Source organism: Antrostomus carolinensis, unplaced genomic scaffold, assembly GCF_000700745.2.
Source record: "Antrostomus carolinensis isolate BGI_N321 unplaced genomic scaffold, ASM70074v2 scaffold31938, whole genome shotgun sequence".
NCBI lineage: Eukaryota > Metazoa > Chordata > Aves > Caprimulgiformes > Caprimulgidae > Antrostomus > Antrostomus carolinensis.
In genome coordinates, this window is record NW_010331507.1 from 1 (window position 1) to 20230 (window position 20230).

At 37.9% G+C, this 20230-nt stretch overlaps 1 protein-coding gene across 1 annotated transcript in view; it reads right to left on the reverse strand.

Annotated features, from left to right (window-relative positions):
* Positions 1 to 439: 439 nt before the first annotated feature.
* LARS2 (leucyl-tRNA synthetase 2, mitochondrial) overlaps positions 440 to 20230 on the reverse strand; it is a gene marked incomplete at its 3' end in the record, with an annotated part of 64691 nt that continues 44900 nt past the window's right edge. Inside the window, exons 9-16 of the mRNA XM_010173242.2 lie at positions 19934 to 20038; positions 16842 to 16957; positions 15582 to 15865; positions 11740 to 11838; positions 9455 to 9592; positions 3042 to 3142; positions 1853 to 2035; positions 440 to 634 (exon numbers count right to left, since the gene is read on the reverse strand). Coding sequence (XP_010171544.1) covers positions 440 to 634; positions 1853 to 2035; positions 3042 to 3142; positions 9455 to 9592; positions 11740 to 11838; positions 15582 to 15865; positions 16842 to 16957; positions 19934 to 20038 — 1221 coding nt within the window. The remainder of the gene's footprint in view (positions 635 to 1852; positions 2036 to 3041; positions 3143 to 9454; positions 9593 to 11739; positions 11839 to 15581; positions 15866 to 16841; positions 16958 to 19933; positions 20039 to 20230) is intronic.

A 20230-nucleotide genomic window follows, 5' to 3' on the forward strand; every position in this document is an offset into this window, starting at 1 on the left:
CATTTCAATATTTTTCTTTAGGATATGCTAAATATATTTTCTCAGACAACTTTTTTCATTCTATATGAAACAGCAGGCATGATAATGAGGCATGATGGAAGCACATCAAAAGCACTAGTTAGGGATAACCTCCATAACTCACCTATAGCTTTGCTACTTGTGGAGTGACTCCAAACCCAGACTGATAATATTTTAATGCCCTAACACTTCATCCTTTAAAGGAGGCACGCAGCAGAGAAATTTTGCCAATCCAAATCTTACTATTTTGCAACAGTTCTGTACCATAAGATTTGCAGCTAAATAAAATTACTTATACAGGGAATAATTAACTTAAAAATTATTTTATGAGCTACTCATCTGGGGGAAAAAAAACCCCTTTTTGGCTCTGCAAGTCAAGCATACAGTTTTAGCATAAGTAGCAACATATTTAGTCATTTACAAACTATGTGAGTGTTTCTTTTAACCTCAGATATCACCAGATTCTTCTGCTCCCAGATCTTTCTGGCTTCAGCCTTCTCCTTCTTATTCAGAATTTCAGGATTTGGCATGGCTCCTGCAGTCCTTGCTTCAATAAATTTGGTTACAAGTGTCCAGAGACGAGTCTGCCATCTCTGAACACCTGGCATAGCATCAGCTGAGATTAATGAAAGATTGCAGAAAAAAATTTCAGTTACAATGAATGAATCCAAAACTTTAGAGAAAAGCAGAAAGGAAACTGAATGCTAGAGTGGGGTTTTTTTGTTTTGTTTTGTTTTGTTTAAGAAAAGCAGAAAGGAAACTGAATGCCAGAGTGGGTTTTTTTTGTTGTTGTTTTTTTTTTTTTTTTTTAAAACCAAACCCCCGTATTTTAACTTAAAAATGTCAATGACATTAAAAATGTCATTACAAATAATGCTGAGTTGCCTTAATGGAAAGAAATCAATAAGATAAAACGTAAGTATTTTCTGCAAGGACTTGTAAAACTTATATACCACAAGAATATTTGCTAAATCTGTAAAATAACCCAACAGTATGTCAATGTTAGAATGCTCATCTCGTTTTAATTTCTCAACAAAGCAAGAAGCTAACACAAGAAAGAATGAAGAAATACACCTTGTTAAACCAGGCATGGAGTGTGTTATTAAAGCCTCATGCAACAAGAAGGCTAGATTTAAATGTATGCATAAGGCTACATTAAAGGGTATGAACCACAGTAGATAAAATAAATTAATATCTGCCAGTATGACAAATTGCATCAGGGAGGAGTTCTTATTCAAGAATTAAGCTCATAAAAATGTCATGGGTGTACAAATATTAGTTATTAAGAACTCTGATTATCTTCTAATGAGATTCTTCTGAGAAGTATTTCATGGTCCAGCTTACAAAAACCATTGTACACATGTGTAAATAAATGGAAATAATAAAAAATTGCAAAGTTTTATCTGTAATCTGATATGATTAAAAAAAAAATCTTATAATGAAGAAAATAATCATAAAATAATATTTTTCAGTCAACCAATCATAGCTAAGAAAAAAAAAGAAAATGAGGTCCAAGGGTTATTTCAGAAGTAAATACCACTTGAGAAGTACTTTTCATACATGCTTTTAGCTTGAAAGAGGTAAGCTGCTTGCAACAGTCTTGCAAGCCTCTCTCTCAGTGACAGCTTTGTGATCCCATCTCTTTAAAAGAAACAAACAATAAAACCTGCTCATTATACTGTTTTGATTCAATTGTTCCAAAACTTGGTCATCTAGAACTGTACTAATTTCATATTTAAAATATAACATGCTAGAATTTTTTTTTTAAAAAAAACCAATAAAGTCAAAAACCCACAACAAAAACCAAATCAACAACAGAAACAATTTGCCTTACTTTTAGTCTCCCACAAAATATCTTGTTCTGGAGGGGCAGCAAACAGAATGTAGAGACGTAGGGTGTCAATGCCATACTCTTTCAGTAATTCTTCAGGATCTATTCCATTGTGCTTAGATTTGCTCATTTTTTCCCAAGTAACTTGGACCTTCTCACCAGTTTTTAGGTAAACTGGTTCAGTTCCTAATTATTAAGACATACACAAAATATTAAAACAATTTTTTGCTCATTTGTATCACCAATTAATATTGTTACTTAAGTATAAGAAGAAACAACTATTTCTAGTGGCTTTGTTTGTTTGTTTCCAAACAATTGAAAGAGGAAAATTATTTTCTCTCCCATTTTTCTCCCTACTTTCATGTTTTAACACAATTAATATCCCAATGCTTCCACTGCATCGTGACAAAGTCTCTTTCTACTGTGTGGAAGCTGTATCAGGCACTTATCCTCTGTGCCACCTTGATAGCCCCTGAGATTTAAGCATTGTCATAAGATGACATTTAAAACCTCCTAGATAGGTGTACTGGTTTGGTACAATTTTCACCTGCACTTCGCTTTTAGGAACACCAGATTTCAATTCATAGGTTTCAACTGCAGCAAGTTATCCTGGCAAGAACTTGCCTTCTGTTGCATGAACATAAGAGATGGAAAGGAGCATTTTATACTGATAAAGGTGCAATTGAGCAAAACCACCTGCTATAGAAAAGCCCTCGCTTTTCTGAAAGAAAATACGATAGCAGCCGCTGGTAAATGTAAGAGGGTTTTTTGTTTGTTTTTTAACTTGCTTATGGGATCTGAGTGCAGGAGAAGACCAATGAAAAGGTCTTCTTTGGTTACCTTTGCCATGGTGTTTTTGTGGTTGTCTGTTTGCTGGGACTACTAGCTCCGTTCAGCAAGTTGCTGAGCACTGTCTTAAAACTGACTTCTGGTCCTCTGGACTACACTGAAGCTAAAATAACACCATAGAACTGTTTATGTGCTTGGATGCAAATAAAAGCTACTGGATTAGTGCACTCTGTGCACTCAGAGTGGATAAGAATCCAAAGCTCACAGAAGTTGCTCTCCAGTTTAAATATTACAAGGATTCATTTTATCTTCCAAATTTTCCCAGCACTGAGACTTGTACAGTAAAACAGTCCTTGATTTTCTGGAGGCATCTACACTGGTTTTCCCATGTAGTCGCTCTTACCAGTGAGATCAACCTCTTCTCTCTTCAAACACTGGCCTGTTGTTCGTCTGAACGTCTGATTCTTGATAAGACCTTGAACCAAGAGCTTATGGAAAGGCTCCCTATGAACAGAAGGAAAAAGAAACTTGTCTGTTGAAATGAGCTGTCAAAAGCGTACTTTATGATAAGCTTCAGGTGTTAAGCCAATCAGGCACAATTATTTAACAAAACAAGAATTTCAAGTTGACTATACATAAATGGGTGTCACCTTAGAAAGAGCACTTTGTGCATTCATCCATCGTGGCTGGCTGGCAAGTATATGTGTTTGTTTGTATTCTGCATACAATCCTGCATCCTGATTTAGTCCTGAGTTACTCTAACACCACTTTTCAAATGGATAATACACAAAAGTTTCTTGTTCAGCTGTGCAATTTCACTAACCTCAAGCTAAATCTCCATTTGTAAAGGTGTTCAAGGACGTGGCCTCACTGTCTTACAAATACTTAGCTCTAGCTTCTCTCTCAGGAGCACAGCGTTTTGAACAAATCAAAATGTCACTGCACATTTCTTTCTATAAACGGAGAAGATGGTTTCTCTAATGTTAAGTACTTGCATGCCTTGTCCCTTTGCAGAACTAGCTGTGAAGACCCAGATGTAAGAAATAAGTACACAAGAAAGATGGATGCTGAAAGGCTGAGGGAGCTGGGTCTCTTTAGCTTGGGGAAGAGGAGACTGAGGGGAGACCTCAATAATGTTTATAAATATGTTAAGGGCGAATGTCATGAGGATGGAGCCAGGCTCTTCTCAGTGATGCCCAATGGTAGGACAAGGGGCAATGGGTGTAGCTGGAACACAGGAGGTTCCGCTTAAACTTGAGAAAAAACTACTTTACAGTGAGGGTTACAGAACACTGGAACAGGCTGCCCAGGGAGGTTGTGGAGTCTCCTTCTCTGGAGACATTCAAGACCCACCTGGACGCCTTCCTGTGTGATCTCATTTAGGTTCCTGCTCTGGCAGGGGGATTGGACTGGATGATCTTTCGAGGTCCCTTCCAATCCCCAACATTCTGTGATTCTGTGATCACATGTCAGTGGATCAATTTTTTAGCATCTTGAACATTAAAACTTTACTTTTTATAAACTTTTATATCCGGGAGAGTAAACTCTCATCAGTGTGTATGATAGAGCTAAAAAGAGTCTTAAAAGGACCAAACCTAAGGGCAGTGGTGCACTCAGCAAGAAATAAACTTGAAGTAAACACTGTTCTGGTTGACGGATACTTTATTGCTGCCACGTCCTTTAATGATCTTGCATTTCTAATTCATCAAGTCAGATGTCTGTCATTGTTTTCACTGAATAAAAGACAACAAAATAATTCTCTAGAGGTTTTGGTCTCCACTCAATACATCAGGAAAGTAAGGTAGTTCTAATAGCATCTCCAGGAATGCTAGGGGCCAGGGAGAAGGTATGGAGCCAGGTTACATCAGCACTGGTTACTACTGACCTGCACCTCCTAATGATTACATGTGTGCTCAACATTAAGCAATCTGAATCCTCCTCATTTCCACCTAACAAAGTCCCACATATTTACTGAAACAACTTATGTAAAAAGAATGTTTCACTTATATTTACATATTTTTCAAAAAGTTAGAATAAATCCATCCATCTAAAGAAGAAAAAGTAAAAAGGTTCCATATTTTACTTCACATGTACAAAAAGTCATAATCCAAAACACCACTCACTTTGTTTTAGTATTTTATATTATTAGGCAATATAAATTATATGACAATTTATCTCATGATTTAAACCACTGTGATTTATTGAATAATATAGTCTAATTAAATTATATAACAATTATGCAAGTTTTAACTATATTAAAGCAGATATCTTCCAAGTACTACTCTTTAAATCCTTTTGATGACTCTGAAGTAAGGAGATATTTGAAAGAAACACTTTAAACTGGGAGAGAGAAAGTGACAGGCTTCATAGTTTATCTTCATCATATTCATATCTGAACACGAGTCTCCTTCCTTGCATATTTTGTACACTTCTAAACATTGTGCAAGTACTGGCACATAGAGTATCATTCGGTCACTAAGCAGCACTAGTCTCCACCATGCCACCTGGTTTTATCAACAATATTAAGGAAGAACTAACAATTCAAGTATCTCTACAAATATTTTTCTAAACAATATTTCATAGGTTGCCTGAAAACTGTTGTTTAGAAATAAATTAAAGGAACTTAAGGAGATGACAACTGAAACCAAATTTAGACAATACAAATGAGAAAAAGTATTTTTAAAATACTGGGCAATAATTATCTAAATAATTACTTCAAATTATCCAAGTGAATTAGAAGATGAAAACTGGGAACAAAACTTGTAACCCTATCATCAACAAATGGTATAAAAATGCTTCAGGGGACAACTGTTCAAGATAAGTTTCTTCTACAAACTAAAGACATTACACCAAGGAAAAATAAAAAGACTTTTCCCCCCATCATTCAGACTTCAGTCTGGTTAAGATCTCAAAAAGTTATTAAAATAGTGACACTTGCTGCTATCTAAAATAAAGCTAACGAGGTAGCCAGAACATCCAAATCAGATAGGGCTCTCTACTGGAAGTGATTTTTCAAGGAACACTTCTTTTTAATGACAAAGAATTAGTTCAGATCATATGCCAAGTAATTGAAAGCTGAATGCAGGAATAAGCATTTCCTATTTTTGTTTATGCTGACAGAGGCTACAAAAATGCAATACAAAATACATTACCAAGTATGGGAAAAAATATCCCCACGTGTTGCTAGTGGGAGACCGCAGAAGAATGGAGACATGCCCAAAATGAGAAAGCCAGAGTCCTTCTAACAAACGCTGGGCTCAGAAACAACGCCAGCCCCGTACTCAACTTCTGAAGCGCACAGGGGTTTTGCCAGTGTTGTGGTGGCTCCATCTTATGGTGACATGCAGGGTGACACTTCAATTTACATTAATAAAACCACACACCTAAAACCTCCCCCTTCGAAGAAAGCGATGTGTTTTTTGGCTGCTGAAGGGGACTGCCCCCTCCCTGGAAGTGTTTAAGGCCAGGCTGGATGAGGCTTTGAGCAACCTGGTCTAGTGGAAGGTGTCCCTGCTGATGGCAGAGGGGGTGGAAATGGATGATCTTTATGGTCCCTTCCAACCCAAACCATTCTATGCCAAGACGCCGCAGCACATCAGGTGCATTGCAATTCTGATCTAAGCCTGGTGTCATACATACGTCCTGAGTCACACCACTGGGAGCAACTGAAACAGCTACATTTGGACAGACGGCTGGTTCTGGCACAGTAAGCAAAGAGGTGGCTTGAGTTTCTTTGAATGCTCAAACACATTTCAAGTTGTAAGGATGCTGGAACTGGATACACCTTCACCTGCCCGTAAGTCTGTGCCCACGCTGGGGTACGGGCACTGTGGCCTTAGCTGTGTGCAGCTTTTGATCATGTTGTATGTCAGATGGAACCCCACCGGGGAAATCTGCCTGACACCTCCAAGAAGGATCAGCTGTGCTAGCCATGAAGTGTGTAATCCATCTTTTTGCTTTCAGTAATGTTCACATGCAGGTTCATTTCTATGACAGACCAATCTCTCCATATAGGAGCACACAATGGATGGGGGGCCAAGTGTGACTGAAAGATCAGGAACTCCTGCTCAGTGCCATGTCCCCAGGCTCCTCGCTCTGCTCCATGCAAGGTGACTAGCGAGATTTTCAATCCAGTTAAAAATGACCTGGCTGGAAGGACTCTGCGGAGCCTTCAACAGTGATGAACAGTGGACTCAGAAGAAGGGACAGCTCTAGCAAGGGAGCTCGCTGCACGTGTTTGCATCCCACACAGTTAAGACAAGACCTTGGTCAGTCACTGTCAGCTGAATTCACAGGTGCTTGTGAAACCTGCATTCAGATCTGTCTGTAACAATCTGTCAATCCTGTAGAAGGCCAGAAGCGACTGGGGCATGTGGGAGCTGATCATTTTAGGCAGAAAAAAAAAAAATCAAACAATACTGAACACTCAGATTTTACACAGTCAATAGCTGAGTGCTTTTACTTGAAATCAACACAAGGGATAAAGTCCCTAATGAACACAGAGGAGCTCTAACATTCCTCCTTCACAGAATAAGCTATTTCTGCCACGCACATCATCTTTTATTCTGTAACGCAGCTATGTAAAAACAGTGCCTCTTACTCAACAGATTTGCTTTCTGTCACTGTCAAATCTGCTGACTTAATGGACACAATAAATTTTATTGCTTTAGTATCCTTCAGAGAGAGCATGCTAGTTTCCATTTACTGTTATTCATCAGACAGAACTGATTACTGAAGTCTAGGGAAGAGCAAAATTCTGTGTAACTTGTACTTGCGGTAACACAACTGAGCAGGTGTAACCGCGTGTGTCAGCACACCCTTGCCACGGTGCATTAAGCTGGAACAGATAAAGGAGGTTCCTGGCCCCACCTGCCTACCTGGCCCCTCTCCCAGTGGTGGTCACAGCTGGGAGGGCTGAATGGCTTGTGAATTAATTCCAGATCCGATGCACTTGACAGAGCAGATTGATAAAACAAAATGACATCAATTTAGGCTTAATCTGTTACCACATGTACCAATAACCAGAGGGTGCTATTTATTCTGCCTTGTCACTACTGAGGAAATGAGCAGCACTTCCCATCATCTCCAGTTCCATACTTTAAAATAAAAGATCATGCCCCATCTTCGGGGGATATTTAAACTATACTGACACCTTTACGATTTTAGATGCCTATACACATTGCATCTTCTACAAAAGCACGTGTGACATCTGTAAATGAATGGCCTATAATATTTCTCTTGCAATCAGGTACATCATATGTGAAGAGATTGCATTGAAAATCTAAAACTACGACTCTTAATCTTAAACCTTTGATTTCAACCTCATTATTATATTAATAGCCATCAGTACAGAATTTGAGACTATCAGGAAATATTTCAATGGGTTTGAAAGTCAGTAGATAGGAGCCAAACAATGAAAATTTCCATGAAGAAAACCTATCAAAATGAAAAATTACTGCAGATTAATAGGGGAATCATAAAAATTTGTCGGGATACTAGATAACACTTTAAATGGTGGCAGCTCTCGTGAACTGACATGTAGCAGAATTTTACTAATTTAATCAGGGAACAAAATCTGAGCTACTAGAGAAAGGTTGGAAATGCACAAGAGGGCAGTGGTTTTTAACATTTTAATGTTTTTCCTTGGAGCTGTGGGCTTTGACACCATGACTTTAGGCTTCCTAACAGTAAGTTTGCTGTTTCTAATCACCCTTGTCAGATCTCTCACACCAGCCCTTGAGCAGTCCTAACAGAAGACTGAGCAAAAGTGGCTTCTGACCAATGCTAATATTTAAGACATGTGGCAACATTTATAAAGGTGTTGAGATTTCCATATCAAAACAAAAAACCTAATTTGACTTCATGGCTTAAAAGCACCTCATGCTTTAAGGGTGTAGAGCTAAAGCAAGCAATGCATATGTAGGTTCCTCTTTTTCATCAAGTTTTTAGAGTGGATACGAGTAAAGAACAAATGCATATGAGTTGCTCGCTGAGAAATTACTGAGCAGTGGCTCTCATGGGATCACTCATTTTGACTCAATCTATTAAAACGTCTCTGCTGATGGGAGAACTGGGCAGAGCATGGGGCAGTATTTCACTGTTCTGACACCAGTACCCTTCCTGTTAAGGCACTCCTGTGATGGCAATTTAGGGTAAAAAAAGGGCAGAATTTCAGTGGAAATGGGGACAACAAACTAGGAACCTGAGAGGACAAAGAATAGAACATCAGGTGACTCACCTTCCTGCCTCAAACTTTACCTCCAACCAAAACAGAGAATAATGAATTAAGCTATAGCAGCATCAGCAACAAGACTAGTTAAAAGTAATTATGTAAAAGTCATTAAACAAAAATAAATTGACAGCAGGTACATATACTGCTTTTGCTTATCAAGAACTGTTTTGCAGTGTTCAGCTCCAATACTGCAGTGATTTATAGGAGTGCTTAGTTTTCTACATATGCATGGTTCCACTGAAATTAATGTTATTACCATGCACACAGTTACTTAATTTGAAATAATAGCACTACTCAGAATGCCTGAAGTTACTAGTTTATGCAAGCTTTTGCAAGCAGAAAATCTACAGCAACGTTTTATCACTTGCTCTGGCCCAGTTAACACTCATACAATAAAAATGCTATGTGTGTACACAGACAGAAAATGCTACTGACTGTGAGAAACCAAGTAGTTAGCCAAGACTGACAAGCAGGAAAATTCAGGCTTACTCAATGTAATGTTCTACCATCATAACAATGTCCACTAACACTCTTGCTAGTCACATGAAATATGAAAGATTTTTATAGAGATATATAAGGCTTACTTGTGTTTTGTCATCTTTAGGTCATGGCAAAAATGGCTGAAAAACCTCGCATAGAATAAGTGCATAACTGCATGCTCCTTTCCTCCAATGTACAAATCCACAGGCAGCCAGTAGTCTGCTAAGTCATTACCAAAGGGCCTGGAAAAAACACAATTACGGAAAAAGTACAACATGGAAAAGAAAGATCAGTGCTAGTAAAGTAGCTCATCATACTTGACTAGACACCACTATTTACAGAGAGCTATACATGTGTAATAAAACTTTTATGTTGCTATCAGATCTCTTTAATTTTTAAGAAGCGATATGCTTATTAAATTATAGATAAAATTTTAATTGCCTCTGAAAAGCAGATCCACAAAAATATTATTTTCATATATTTTAAGCAAGCAACTAAGATTTCACATACAGTATCTGAGAAAATGATGAAAATATTTGCTTGCTTTTTAAATGCTTTTTTCATAAATACCCTGTGGCTAGCCTTTAAATTTTTTAGTATTTATCAAGTGTTACATACAAATACATTACAGTGAAAGACAAAAGATTTGCCTACTCAAAACAGTTGATTTTTATTTTTTTTTTAATTGGAGGTTTGCATTGTTGCCATTAGAGGGCAATGAAGCAGTTTACTATAAGGTTGCAAAACATTTTTGAAGAGTTAGATGGGTCGTCGTACTCCAGCTGAAGGATGCTCTATGAATTTACAGTAAATTTGTCATTTAGAGCATATTTACTATGTCGTTGGAAGTGACCTGCATGGTTTCCTAGCATTGCTTGCTGCTTCATTAACTATTGTTACGTCTCCTGTAATGGGCTCCTGCCTTCAAAATACCATTTGTATGTATGTTCTTCTTTAAGGTACGTTGTATGGCCCCGTTCTAACAAATTCACTTGTTTTGTCAGCTAGTTTGATTATTCCATCTGTAATTTTTCTAATAGCAACATTTTTTTTTCCTCACAGATGAGCCTAGAAGCAAATAGTGGATCTGGGATTCAAGTCTTTAGTGGAACAAGTCAAAACTAATTTGTTCACAGGGCTCCAAAATCAACAGTAATTCTCCCAAATTCTAGACCTGTGCAATATGACTTATTGGAAATAATGGGTTTATGTACACCCAGCTTAGCTTAAAAAAACCAAACCAATAAATCAAATGGAGGTAGCAATCTAATGCAGAACTTCATAAAAATGTTATTTCAATATAAAACAGATTTAGCTTCACTAAGCTGTTGCTTTGACAGCTGGATGTTACCTCTGACTATTTAATCTTTCAATTTCTGGAAAAGTCGCTCTTGTCCATGCACAAAAAATATTTTAAACTGTCACTGGAGAGGAAGCAGTCTGGATAACTTTATGATATTAATAATAAATTCACCGTATCACTAGAAAATAATTAAAATTAATGTGAAATAAAAGTGTTCACAGAAGATATTACTTTAGTTTAATTAAACTGGTGCTGCTGGTATGAAAAAAAAAAAAAGAAGGCCCAGCTATACTAAATCACTTGGTATGTGGTATGTACTCAGACACTGCTCTGGGCAACAAACAAATAAATAAATTCCCAAACAGCCCTACCTGTCATATCAACATCTAAAATATGCAACTCTCTTATCTTCCTCAGACTACATAGTAGAGCTGTTCCACTATCTCCTTGGGAAAAAACAGTGCTGTCAGCAGCGCTACTGCAGCCAGACTAGGAAGCAGAAAACCAGCTAAATAACTACATCTAGCTTCCCACACTCTCCAGGCTGCAGCCACTAATGCCCAGCACATGAAAAATCACCTTTCATTAATTATGCATACAGTCAAAGCACCGACACAGCAGGAGCTTGCTGCGATGCCACTTCACTTCAGGTCTGCGCACGAGGCAGCAGCAGCAACAGCCACCAGAAGTCAAAAGGACAGAAATGAGGGTGCTGTTCTTGGCAGATGGATGTTGCACTGGACTATTCCTCCTCTTAGCGGGGGAAAAGCACTGTCTGTTCACCCACTGAAATACTCAGTGCATTGCAAGGGAGGGTTCACACGGAGAGAACCATGGCAGGCTGCCATTCTTGATGGCATCCTCCAATAAGGACAATCTCCCGCTCCCCCGCCGGAACTAAAAAAACTGCTGAACGTTTCCTCTGTGCCCTGCCCCATAACGCCCGTTCATGCAAACATCTGCCCCTTGCCTCACAGCTCCTGTGCTTACACACTTGTGCCTACACTTCCTGCTCTTGTAGATCTCCTGGCATGGGAGCAACCAAATTTTTAGGGCAATTCCTAGTCCGCCCTGTGCTGTGCTCACCTGTCCGTGTTGTGAGGGTCGGTGTACCTCAGGTAGTACCAAGCAGAATCAACAAATGTATCCATGGTATCGACTTCTCGCCGTGCTGCTGCCTTACACCTGAGCAAGAGAGAAGGGAAAAAGCTAATTTTACATAAGTGACAAGCTTGGGAAAAAACCCAACCGTGTACGTACAGAGTGGTCATGAATTCATTTAGATTGAAAACTGAAAGGGTCCGAAGAGTCTGAAGAGCAATATGTTCAGAAGCTCAACACAAGTAACAGGGCACACTCTCCTTCCCAAACCAAACAACGTGGAAAGCACAAAGAAGCATGAACGGCTATAACATCCAGCAATAGCAGAACATGGCACTGCACCACACAGCCCTCTCCATCCTATGTCCCTGGAATTTTTTAGAATTGCCATTTCAAAAGGAACAAAGCAAGTCTTAAAGCACAGACAAGCATACTTGGCTATCAAATTAATGGGAACTCAATATATATCACACTCATTAGGTACCATCAGACAAATCATTTTATAAACAGTCAGCAGACAGGGCAGGTGGTTGCCTCTCTGATTGTCTCTATAAAAAGGTCTTTGCAGATTCCATTTATCATCTCCAGAAGAAATGAACTTAGTTTAATTTCAGCTTTCACTGAGATGCAGCAAATCTCTTCTAGGCCTTGTAGCACAATTTTAATTTGTGATTACTGCAAATCAGTTTTTGCTAGGAGTTATATTGGCAGCCCTGAGAAACAGTTTTTAAATAGATTTTAGAAGCTCAGGTTACTTTCTGCTAGTTTCTCCCTGAATATAAATTATTTGTTTGTGGGAGTCAATATTCACATTTGATAAACTTCCACTTGTTGTAAATGATCCCTCTTTAAAACTCTAACTATTAAAAGAATGGAATTATTCTAACAAAAATAAAACTTTGCAGCCTGTGCAAACTTGCACATTGCTGGCTATATGCCAGAAATGTATGCAACTTATAAATGTATGTATATTTACATTTATGTAAGCATATGTGTAATAACTATATGTAATAAATGGGCAGTGGCTATTTAATATTTTTCAACTGCATATTTAGTCTGTGATCAGGCTTGATAGCTGAGCTGCAGCATGTATCTGCCCGTCTGCCTGATATTTCAGCTTGGCTTGCTGAGGCAAGTTTAGGAGAGTATCACCAATTAACATTTTCCTTCTCTCTGTCTCTGCCCCAGGTCCTTCTCTACCAGCAAGTTTTTCTTTCAGTAGGAATAATGTAGTAAAGAATTTTTACTTCTAACTGCTTTTTAATAGAGAATAACCATTTCATTAAATTGTATATATAAGCAGAGACTTGGCCAATGTAAAATAATACTGTATTATATTGAAACAGAATGGCTTTTCAGTCAAAAGCAAGAATACTTTACAGCCATTGAACTGTAATTATATCTGCTTCATGCCTCTGATGTTGTCTGTATTCTAAATGGACATGGCTCACTGAGACAGACAGCATGGCCATCTTTCAAAATTTATACAACAGGCACAATACTGTAATCTCATTAGACGATCTTCAGACAACTAACACAATTACCTGGATAACAATGAATAACTTGGGCATCTCCTCCCATTTATGATCACTTACAGTATTGTCACTCGAATACTCACAGACTTTTGTATCTTTCCATCTTCCTTCCCTTATTAATTCTAGATATTAAATGCAACTGATGAAAAAAACCTGTTACTGGAGAGAAGGACTGAAGGAAGGGATGACGTAATTTCTCAGAGCAAGGAAAACCAGGGAAGATTGCACAAAGGCAATAGCTCAAAAGACTTGAAACTGTAACAGACATAGGGATGAGAAATACTGAAGACAGCTGTCAAACAGATAAGCAATAAGAAGACAAATAAAGATGAGAATTAAAAAAAAAAAAAGTTAATTTCAGCAAACTACCACATTTTAGGCTAAGAAACTAACCCTATATGCCTTTATTTCTGTCTAAACAAATGTCACTGATTAACTTCTAAGTAGGGCAGCCACAACAACTATCCAGAGGCCACAAGGATTTGCTATACATCAAAAGTACCTTGCTGCCTGGTAAACAACAAAATAACTTTTGAATTAAGGTCAGGAGGAAGCCAGGAGTTCAGACAGTGACTTGCAGTAACATGAGGAATTTTTCAGTTGTAATTAGGAATTGTAGACCAAGGCATTTCTAGGGATTTTACTAAATCTGTGGATCTTGTTTAATAAGGCTTCCCTGCAAGAGTCACACTTTAAATACACTAACTATATGTAATTTAAATAAGCATATCTGAGAAGAAATTTTCTATGCAGAAACATGGGCATAAATGTGTGTTTTACATAAAATGCATGCTATGAACAAAGGTCAAAATACATGTTCCCAGAGAAGAACTGCTGTGCACAACCTACCTAATTAGAAAGGAAAACCACACAGATATTCTACCCTGCAAATGTTAAAATGCAGCGACGTGTTATGAAACTGCTGCATTAACAATGAGAGCCCTGATGCCATTTATATGTCTGATTCCCCTGCCTGGCAGCCTGATAATGTACTCCCCATTTGGTCAGTCTGTCAGCAGCAGCAACATTGCACTGCTGATGAAAAACTCTGGGATAACTCATGTTCTACCAGTTCTTCTGCAGAACCTGTATGCAAACTCAAGTACTGCGTTCAGTTTTGGGCCCCTCACTACAAGAAGGACATGGAGGTGCTGGAGCATGTCCAGAAAAGGGCAACTGAGCTGGTGAAGGGTCTGAAGCATGTCTTGTGAGGAGCTGCTGAGGGAGCTGGGGTTGTTTAGCCTGGAGGAGGCTGAGGGGAGACCTTCTTGCACTCTACAACTACCTGAAAGGAGGGTGTAGAGAGGTGGGGGCCAGTCTCTTCTCCCAGGTAACAAGTGACAGGACAAGAGGAAATGACCTCAAGTTGCACCAAGGAAAGTTTAGATTGGATATCAGGAAGAATTTCTTTACTGAAAGGGTTCTCAGGCATTGGAAGGGGTTGCCCAGGGCAGTGGTGAAGTCCCCATCCCTGAAGGGATTGAAGAGTCGTGTAGACACAGTGCTGAGGGACATGGGTTAGGGACTTGTCAGTGTTGGGTTAACGACTGGACTTGATGATCTTATAGGTCTTTTCCAATCGAGGCAATTCTGTGATTCCCCTGTACAGAGTATCTAAGCAGCCCTCAAGATTAGACCACTGATATTCATGACATACCTCTCACTACTTAAATCAGGCTGTTTCACTCCTTAAACAACTGGACTGCAAGCAATAAAGATTACAACACTGACCAGATGTAATACTTACTACCTCCTTCAACCTGAATTACATGCTCTCATCTCTGATATACAGTGAATGTGATTCTTCATGATAAATAATTATATAGCTGAGGAAACACTTTATTGTTGGACTATTGCTAAGAAAATGAACACGATGTTTGTTGCCTTAACAAAAGGAAATAATTCAATAATCATTATAAGCTTTATATAAACTCTGCTGGGGAAAGATAATGAAGATTCTTGTAGTAAATGAAGTGAGAAATACTGTTAAGAAATGGAGGGAAGGGAGAAAATAATTATCTTTTCCCTTTCTTCTTTCCTTCAACTTAAAACCAGTAAGCTTTGCTCCAGCTTGTTTATGAAGAAATAGCAGTGGGTGTCTGTGTTGTAAAAAAAGGAGTTTTACAGAGTATATAAGAAAAAAACCGCTATGCTGGGTCAGACTAAACATCACTCTGGAGTACCATCCTGGCTCAAGAGCAGCCAGTTGGCAACACTTACAGAAAGAGCACAAGAAACAGGCAGGTACAAAGCGATCTCTCCGAGTCTGCAGTAAATGCAGCACTGGCGTACCTGGGACAGGAACAGTTCACCCATTCTGCAGCAGTTTCTAAAGGTGAGGCTCCCTTTCCCGTGAAGCTGGTTACACTGGGCAATACCACAGGTAAGTCTTCATAAGGTACGGGGACAGTGCCACATGTCTGGCAGTGAATGACAGGGATAGGTGTTCCCCAGTACCGCTGTCGAGATATTAACCAGTCTCTTAATTTATCACTCGTTAGGTCTCCACCTATTCCTTTATTTTTGGCCTGCTGGGTAATAGCTTTTAAAGCCTCCTGCCGAGTCATGCCAGTGATCTGATTTAAAAAAAAAAAAAAAAAAGAGAAGCAGAAGAAGAAAGAAAAAAATGTGTATTTGCTGTCAGAGAAAATGCAAGAACAGACAAATAAGTCACAAATGCCATTTCTGAGAGTCAAAGTTTATAAGCCTCATATTAATTTTCCCCTTCCTGCTGCTTAACATGGTTCTATTCAAGAAACTATTCACATACCCGTTACATGATTCATTTAAACCCTCTTAATCAAAGGGTAATGTTCCTGATGGCCCGAATAGCACAAGGCTGAGAAAGAGCCCTGCAGACTCCTTCAGCCTTTATTGGCAGATATTTGCATTTACTGCTGATATTTTAATCAACTGCTGTATGCTGAAATTTCCAGAATATGACCAACACAAGGCAGAGACTGAGGAAATGTGGATGGTGAAACAGCTTGCTTTCTCTGGCGTCCGTTTGGGGTTCTTCTATTCTTGCTTTCATATAAATCTCAACCACTTAGACCCTACCTGTCATGTAACAGAAGATGAGCTTTGCGTCTGCTATCAAATGCATTTTCACTGAGCTGTAACACCATATATACTTTATATTTTAATATAAGATTTCTGTCACTTCAGGCAGATATGTTACCAGAAAGGCTTATGCTACATTTCAATGAATATGTGGGAAAAGACCAATACATCAATATTTAGCTTAAAAATGTATTGAGTTGATGATATAAGAATCAGCTTTTAACATAGGATCAATTATTCAGTTTCCATTATAAAACTCAGACCAGTGTTGTAGCTTCTCCTGCACAAAAGGAAAAAACCCCTCATTTTATTGCTACAGAAGAACCAACATATTTCATCATTAAATGATTCCTAGAAATTTGGTAGCATAAGCCTGGCTTGATTCTTAATAAGCCTTTAAACATACAAATTATTTGGCACTCTTGGGAAAGCAGATTTAGTTTGCATTGTTATTATAAGTTGGAAAGAACTCCATGCTTGTATACCTACCTCTCCAGAATTAATGACTTTCTCCAAGCCATTTGGCAACGTTTCAATGACTTCAGTGAAAGCAATGCCCAGATTCTTAGCTACTGCAGCATCTTCTGCACTTGTACTAGGTATTCCTGTGGCAGGGGAAGTGAAAAAAAGAAAAAAATTAGTTCTGAGATTGACTGACATGGATATCAGCCATCAATTTGAGGATAAAACATTATATTTCTATAACACTCTCTTTATAATGACTTATGTTTGCCCAAAGGAGTTTAAAAAAATGCAAGAATAAAAATGTTTTAATGTTTAAGCAGTGAAATTCAAGCAGTAATAATTACAAACACATTTTTTCAGCTTCTTTGTAATTCAAATATTAATCAGTGGCCCTCCACAGAAAAGGCTGAAAATTAGATGGTTCAGAAAAAGCCTAAAAGTAAAGCTACAAAAGTCACATAAATAATAACATTTTCAATACAATTATATTACCTAAATACTATATGTTTAAATAATACAAATCTAAATTCTATTTGCCAATGTGAGAAACAAATACTAAAAAACCAGCCTAAATAGTCCTCTTGTTTCAATAGCAAATTTAATCTCTTTCTAATTTTATATTTATTAAAATGCACCACAACATAACAGTTGCTAACTTTACTATCCCTTTAACTTATTATGAAAGACATGATTTGTTTATAATCTCAGGAAAGCAATTCAAATAACATCAATTTTCTGTTTGGAATAGAACTACTGAGAGCACTTCCTACTGCTGTTCAAGTCAGTTATAGAAGTGACATTATTTAAGGCCCCTGATGCTATCTTTCCCTTTGCATTTTATTATTTGGGTCAGTCATAGATCTTGAATACAAGTTCCTCTTCTAAGCTACATAGACTTCTTTTTATTACAGCAATTTACCAGCACCATAAAATGACATATTATCTTTAAATATTTCTTACTCTCATTGATAGATGATGATACCTTCCCTCTGATTTTTCTGCATGTATTTTGAAAGACACTTTATTCCACTTTGGAGGACTACCTTTTAGGGCAAGTTAAGAAATTTCTTTATTACCACATGAATACTGAAATTACATTGCAATACTAACAGATTTATTATTTGCACAAGGAGATACATCTTTCTGCATATTTTCTTTTTCATTTCAGTGATAATTTATTTACTATTTTAAACAATCTTGCACAATTGCTGTCATCTTTAAAAGACAAAGAAACTGATTTCAACGAGCCAATGCCAACATTAGGTTGGTGAAAACTACAGACAAAAACTTCTAAAATATTGCTGAGCACATTAGAATTATTAACGTGCAAACTACTTCATTCAAAACCAGTTTAATGATCGCCTTTGTTCAGGCAATGAAACCCCTGCTACACATTATCGATATGTGGAAGTTTGGAAGCAGGTAACTAAAGAAAACCAAGCAAAACTGCCCTGTGACAAACAACTCCCTAAGTAGCAAAATATGGAACCGCTATTTTATCTTTCAAGCAGACGTATGCTCTTGTCATTTCAAGGCCCTAATATAGAATAATGTATGTATCTTAATTTGTCAGAGAGCCCTGCAGCCTGCAACAAATGGCTTCACAATATGCTCTACAAATGGAAAAAAAAAAAGCAGGCTCTGCTTTTTGGTCTTCATTCTTTTGAAAAGATGATGCTATTAATGTACATTTGCAAAGCTCAACAGCTGGCATCCACAACTTCCCAGGAAGAGTTGGGCTGTTTCCAACAGACATAAGGCCAAGGTATGTGCCAGTGAGCAAGCTGGAAACTTTTAATGAAAAATATGATTAGGTATCTCAATTATTTGGCTTCTCTTACATGAGCTGGGATTCTGGTTCTCAAAACCAGATTAATTTCTGAAGTGTAAGATGCAGGCATGTTGTAAGTAAGGTATAGAACCCAAGTAAATAATTTCTATCAGCCCTCTGAGGATTATCCAAGACATTTTTGCAGTGTCAGCTGGCTTTAATCAGTCCAGTCGTCATGCAGGAATAGTCAACATTGGCAGTGGTGTAGAGAAGAAAGGAGTAGTTCCAGGGCAGGAAAGAAGTATCAACAACAGGGAGGCAACATAAGGGACTTAAGGGATAGGAATGCAGTGGAAAGGGGGAAGAAGAGATAAAGAACTACTTCCTATTAGGATTAGCACAGAATATTGCATACTCATCGCAGCTGAGAACATAGAAAAACAAACCAGTAAACAAAAAGCTTGGTGGGTGCTGCTGATGAAGATACACTTTGCAGATTAAAATGGACACAATTTTTAAAGGTCAGTCCAATTTCTCATTTTACTTAGGACAGTCACATCGTCTAACCAGATATACTTAACTGCCTAGGTTGAGGGGCTAGACTCCCTATGCAGGAAAGGAGTAAGACAAGTTGCTTCATAGGATAATTTGAGAAGAGAAGCCCACTCCAGGCGATTCAGAGTATCCTCTAGCAAAGCCCTTCCTCCTCCGTTTACGGACGCTCAACCTTAAGTTAGGTGCCTAAATTGCAGGAACACTTCCTTTAGAGATAAAGGGTCCAAGATAACTGACCAAGACTCCCTGAACAGAGTTATTACATATTCCGATTTATTTTACTGATCTCAAGACAAATATTATCAGATAAAAGGCAAACTTGGAAGTTTTGTACATTTACTGTCTGAAACATTTCTCTATAAGGATGCACATAATTTACATAAACACAAGACAAAGAACAAGCTAAAACTCTGGGTTGTTTACAAAACATTTATGTCAAACAATGGTACAGTCCTGTTTTGATTAAGTATGGTGAGAGACAGCCAAATACCCATGCACTGTAGGTAATAAATCCTCTTAAGCTATGCAGATCCTCATTTAGCTCAGTAAACGTACTAATTTTATAATATTTCCATTAAAATTTATCATCCTGTAAATCTCTCCCCCAGACAGATTCCACATAGCTACTTTTCCCTTCCTTCTTCACTAATGAAGAACAGTAATGAAGAACAGGACTCCAAAGTTCAGAAGAGAGCCACTGTGTTCAAAGATTTGCCGCAACAGTATCTGGTGCTCCAACACAGCAATTGAAAACTCTGCTATTTCACTTAACACAATAAATGTCACATACCTATTTTAGTATCGAGAAAATTCTCAAAATTGTCTTTTGCTGAGATGACTACAGGAATCTCCTGATGGGTAAGCAAATTCACAGCTGTCACTGAAGTAAGCGAGTCTGAAAACAAATGTAATGATCACAGTACGTAAAATATGACAGAAAATACAGATCACAGTAAGTAAAATAGGACAGAAAATATGCTAAGAACATTACTTACTATTAAAACTCAGTTTATCTTAAGCATGCATGAAATTTAAATTAGAATTTTGTTTAAATAAGAATGAAAATGAAAAGCCTAATCACATTTCT